Source organism: Berghia stephanieae, chromosome 13 (genome assembly GCF_034508935.2).
Source record: "Berghia stephanieae isolate SIO BIC M18660-M18661 chromosome 13, UCSD_Bste_1.3, whole genome shotgun sequence".
Taxonomy (NCBI): Eukaryota; Metazoa; Mollusca; class Gastropoda; order Nudibranchia; family Aeolidiidae; genus Berghia; species Berghia stephanieae.
In genome coordinates this window covers 2,845,060-2,850,059 of record NC_088372.1, presented here as the reverse complement: position 1 = coordinate 2,850,059, position 5,000 = coordinate 2,845,060, and the positions used below count along the sequence as shown (strand labels likewise).

General features: G+C 41.0%; 1 protein-coding gene across 1 annotated transcript in view; it reads left to right on the top strand.

Moving 5' to 3' along the window:
* Nucleotides 1-5,000, top strand: part of LOC144958908 (low-density lipoprotein receptor-related protein 1-like) — a gene marked incomplete in the record, with an annotated part of 328,538 nt that overhangs the window by 239,121 nt on the left and 84,417 nt on the right. The window contains 4 exon segments of the mRNA XM_078891197.1: nucleotides 95-217; nucleotides 1,186-1,416; nucleotides 3,116-3,299; nucleotides 4,507-4,738. Coding sequence (XP_078747323.1) covers nucleotides 95-217; nucleotides 1,186-1,416; nucleotides 3,116-3,299; nucleotides 4,507-4,738 — 770 coding nt within the window.

Here is a 5,000-nt window from a genome sequence, read left to right as displayed (position 1 = left end):
ACACACAAACACACACACACAAGCACACACACGCACGCACACACAACACACAACAGACCTATGTATCAATTATACGTACATCGTTCAATTTCAGGAAGTAACCCATGCAGTATTGATAACGGAGGATGTGAGGAATTGTGCTTCTACAAGGGATTGAGAGGCATCGCATGCGCTTGTTCCCATGGAAAACTTAAAGCAGACGGCAAGGGCTGTGAAGGTATGTATTCCTGAGTCATGCTCTAATTTTTGTATGCATACAGTTCTCAACAACCCCCCCCCCCCCCCCCCCCCCCCCCCCAAAAAAAAAAAAAATGAGAATCACTAATGCTGATGTTTTGTTTTTTCAAAAGTTATTGGGATTCTTTTCTTCACGATTTTGTTTTTGATTTGTTGATGTAATAAATTAAAATTGAAATTGAATTTTATTGAGCTTTTATATATTGCAATATTCACTTAACATGCTCAAAGTGCTTTACAAGAGGTCCTTGGCCAACAGCAACATGTAACATATAAGACAGGACAACACGCCTGTTAGGCGATATTACATTTTTTTTTTGGATAGAGACAACGCTGTTAACGGCCAGGTACTCACTTTACACCTGAGTACGGTGAGAGAATGTGAGTAAAGAGCCATTTTCAAGGACTCAACTATGCGCAGAGCGAGCGAGGCTCAAACCCAGGACTTTCTGATCCGAAAGCGAGTGTCATACCACACAAGACCACATAGCTGATGTAATAGATTTGGGACAAAATTGGACATAGTTTTCAACTCTCTCTCGAGTTCACCCTCATTGAAAATCAAACAAATTTGTTCTATTTTCCATGTATATGAACTAGAGAGAGTTAAGTCTCAAGATGAAACCCATTCCCATTGGGACAGCAGAAAAAAATTGGTCTTACTACGTAAGAGGGAGCAGCATGGCTCAGTGGTATGGTCTTTGCTTCGTACCCAAAGGTACCGAGTTCGACCACCCGCCGTTGCGTTGTGTGACCTTGAACAAGTCACCTCGCCCTAGTTCAATTTGCAGTGCTGCACCACGGCTGACGCCTTGGGTTATTCCAGTCTTCCCTTTGAATAGACCCTAGAGAAAAAATTTTCCCCTGTGGGATGAATGAAGGAAATTTTGTTATTTATTTATTTCAAAAAAAAATTTAAACAAATTGTTGTCTGTTACTTTGGCACAGATTACCAAGGATTCTTGCTTTACTCAGAAGTCACCTCATTGAAGAGCCTTCACTTACACTCCACGGATCGTAACGCCCCTCGCAAACCCATCCAAAACGACCGGTCCATGAAGAACGTCATCGGGCTTGCCTTCGACTACTCCTCTCAGACCATCTTCTACAGCGACATCCAGAAGGGAAATATCCAGTCTGTGTCGTTCAACGGGACTGGATTCAAGGCTATTTTACAAGGTGAGGATTAACTAAATTGTTGTGTAGTGAAACGTTACAGAAACGCAGACGGACAAACCAAATCCTTTTTTTAGCTTGGGCGATCGAAGAGTTTCTGGAATGACAGAATTTATGAAGGACAACAGACAAAGCCGAGAGGAAGAATTAAAGAAGCTGATATACAGAGTAGTGGTAAGACCTGGAATGAGATAAAAAAGTTGGCTCAGGATAGAGAAGGATGGAAACTGTTTGTTTGTGGCCTATACCCTGACCCAGGGTGAAAAAGGCAATGATGATGATGATGATGATGACTTAATGGAGCATGGTGTTTTCAGGAGGGAAAGGATGTGTGTGTGTGTTGGGGGGGGGGGGGGGGGGGAAGTTACTACTTGTGACTGGGTGGGGTTCCTGACCTTCCATAGTGGGCAGGGAGGTACTTACTGTGTCTTCTATCCCCCTGTATCTGGGTGGGGTTCCTGACCTCCCATAATGGGCAGAGAGGTACTTACTGTGTCTTCTATCCCCCTATATCTGTTTTCCAACTTGCTTTCTCTCTTTATCTTGGAATGAGATTACTTGGTTTTGTCCTGGCCCTGGCCGGATACCCTGGCTGAGAGGAAAACAGTCAAATATATAATTATTTTTGGGAGATGTTATTTTTTTCCCTTATAAATCATCTCTCTGTTATGTTCTGTTATTTTGTTTTATTCTTAACCTATGATTTGTAAACATTTGAGTGTATTCTCCTAGTGGGGACTTGTGCTGGTGTCTTGGTGAGGCTCTTAGGTGATTTCAAACTAAGTACACTGATAGCATGCTTTTGGAATCTGCATCTGTTCACTATTTGTACCAATTCCCCTTTGTCTTACCTTTTCTTGGGTGCTTTAATTGTAATTCTAGAACTTTTTACTATCCCATTTTCTTCCTTTTTTACCGCCACTGATATGACCTAAATGTATTGCAAGCGCCGTAAAACCCTCAAAAACAAACACATTACTAAGTTGGTGACTGGGCTAACACCACACCCCTGACTTAAGTTCCAGACTCCTTACTTACTTATCCGAACCAGCGACCACCCGAGCTCTAGCCCTTCGGTCTTGTGCCATGACGTAGAAGTTAGACATCTTTTGTAGTTGTTCCAGGTGACTATAAAGTGTGTTACTGATGCTTGGATTTGGTGGGAGGAATGTGCATCTCAGGTCTTCAAGAGGTTGACATTCAAGCAAGTGGTGTGTTACTGTTTCATTGTGGTGTTGACATAGGGGGCAGAAAGGGGATGTGTCTTTTGTAATTTTGCTTAAATGGCTGTTGAGCGCTATGTGTTGTGTTCTTAGTTGAAAGATGATGCTTTGCTGGTGTCTTCTGAGCTTATTTAGGCAATCAATCTTTACAGGAGTGGTCATATGGGACAGCGTGGCTCAGCGGTATGGTCTTTGCTTCATACCCGAAAGGTACCGAGTTCGACTACCCGCCGCGTTGTGTGGCCTTGAGCAAGTCACCTAGCCCTAGCTCACTTTGCGGCGCTGCTCTGCGGCTGACGCCTGGGTTATTTCAGTCTTCCCTTGGAATAGACCCGAAAGAAAAATTTACCCTTGGGGATGAATAAAGGGAATTTATTTTATTATTTTATTATATGGGAAAACATCCATCTACCCAGACTAAAAAAAATAGATTTATTATTATATTTATAATTCTCTTTCCCCTTTTTCTTTAAACTCAGGAGTCGGATCAGCAGAAGGGCTTGCTTACAACCCCATGGACAGCCACCTGTATTGGACCAGCTACTCGGGTTCCAACATCAACCGTATCACCTTCCCAGCTAACGGTGCTCCCACTACCAAGGTGATCCTACAACTCAACGCGGACGACCACCCCAGGGACATTGTCATCAATCCGTGTATCAGGTTAGGGCACTTCTTTTACCACACTCATTCATTCATTTTTCTCTTGAACTTAAAAAAAACCCAAAAAAAACTTGAGCTTTTATATAGCGCAATATCCACTAAACGTGCTCAAAGTGCTTTACAAGGGGTCCCTGACCAACAGCAACACGTAACTGGCTACCACTACCAAGAGGGACATCGTCATCAATCCGTGTATCAGGTCAGGGCAGCTCTTTTACCACACTCATTCATTCATTTTCTCAAGCTTTTAAAAAAAAAAAAAAAAAATTAACAAAAAAAAACCTGAGCTTTAATATTACGCAATATTCACTAAACGTGCTCAAAGTGCGGCAAGAGACCATTACGAAAGGTCTGTGGGAGAATTCATAAAAGATTTAAAATACCAATCTAATTCAAAACAGTTTCCCCAGGTTTTGAAGTTTTAAGATTGATGTCTTTATCTGCAAAAGGTGGATTGCCCATCACTGCAGGTTTTATTCAATTATGCGGTGACTTTCTCCATTATTGTGTTATTGAGTTTGAAAGATAAATGTTTAATAGTTGACCAAATTTGTTTGTTGTTGGTAATATCTAAGATTTCTGGTGTTAGAGTGTTCCACTGGAAAGATTTAAATTAGCTATTTAATTACAAAACAGTTTCCACAGGTTTTGAGATTGATGGTATTGTTATCTTTTGATTTTTCTATTCCTTTTTTTAAAAATAAGTGCTTTTTGGAGAAAAAAAAATATCTAAGTACAACCGCTTCCCCAGTTTTTAAGATTTATAGTAATTTATCCTCTTTTTTTTTTAGAGAGTTATTTGGGGAAAAAGGGGTCGGTATTATTGATAAGAGATTACTTTATCTATTAGAGTGGGCAGATGCAGAGATCCCCTTTAACTCTCTCCTTACCAACTACAGGAAAATCGTCACATTCGTTACGATACAACCAACATTTTTCTTATTCAAATGTACACCAAAAAATTTAAAGAAAATGAACATTGTGTTGTAGAGCATGTTTTTTGCTAAAGTAATTATTTATCGTAAGAATTTTACTGCTATTATGTCTGAGTGATTAAAAAATCTATTTTGTGTTAGTTGGGTTTGAAGTTTTGAGGTAAATCCTGAAAATGGCTGGTAAGGAGAGAGTTAAGATTGATGGTCTGTAGATGTGAGAACTTTATTTAAATAAAGAGGTGCATGTCCTGTTCTGTACAATCTGTTCCCAGACGTATCTTCTGGACCAACTGGAGTACGGTCAAACCATCAATCCAGACGGCCGTTTACCTCAACAACCCCAGGCACGGACAGAGAGTGGTCACTGATATACAGTCTATCGTTACGGAGGGCATACGGGTCCCCAATGGATTGACCATTGACCACAAAGGTCAAAGGTTGTATTGGTCCGACGCCAGACTGGACAAGATTGAAGGCTGTGACATGGATGGAGGGAACAGAAAGGTCAGTGTTCGTTCTTGATGCCTGTTGCTGGACATAATTTCTGGATGGGGTTCCTGACCTCCCAAAGTGGGCAGGGAGGTACTTACTGTGTCTTCTATCTCCCTATATCTGTTTTCCAATTGTTTTCTGTCTTTGTCTTGGAATGAGATACTAAGTCTTGTCCTGACCCTGACTGGAGTCCTTGACCCGGAGGGAAACAGTTGAGTGTATAGTTATATTTTTGGGAGATGATATTTTTTTTCTTGTAAATCATCTCTCTGTT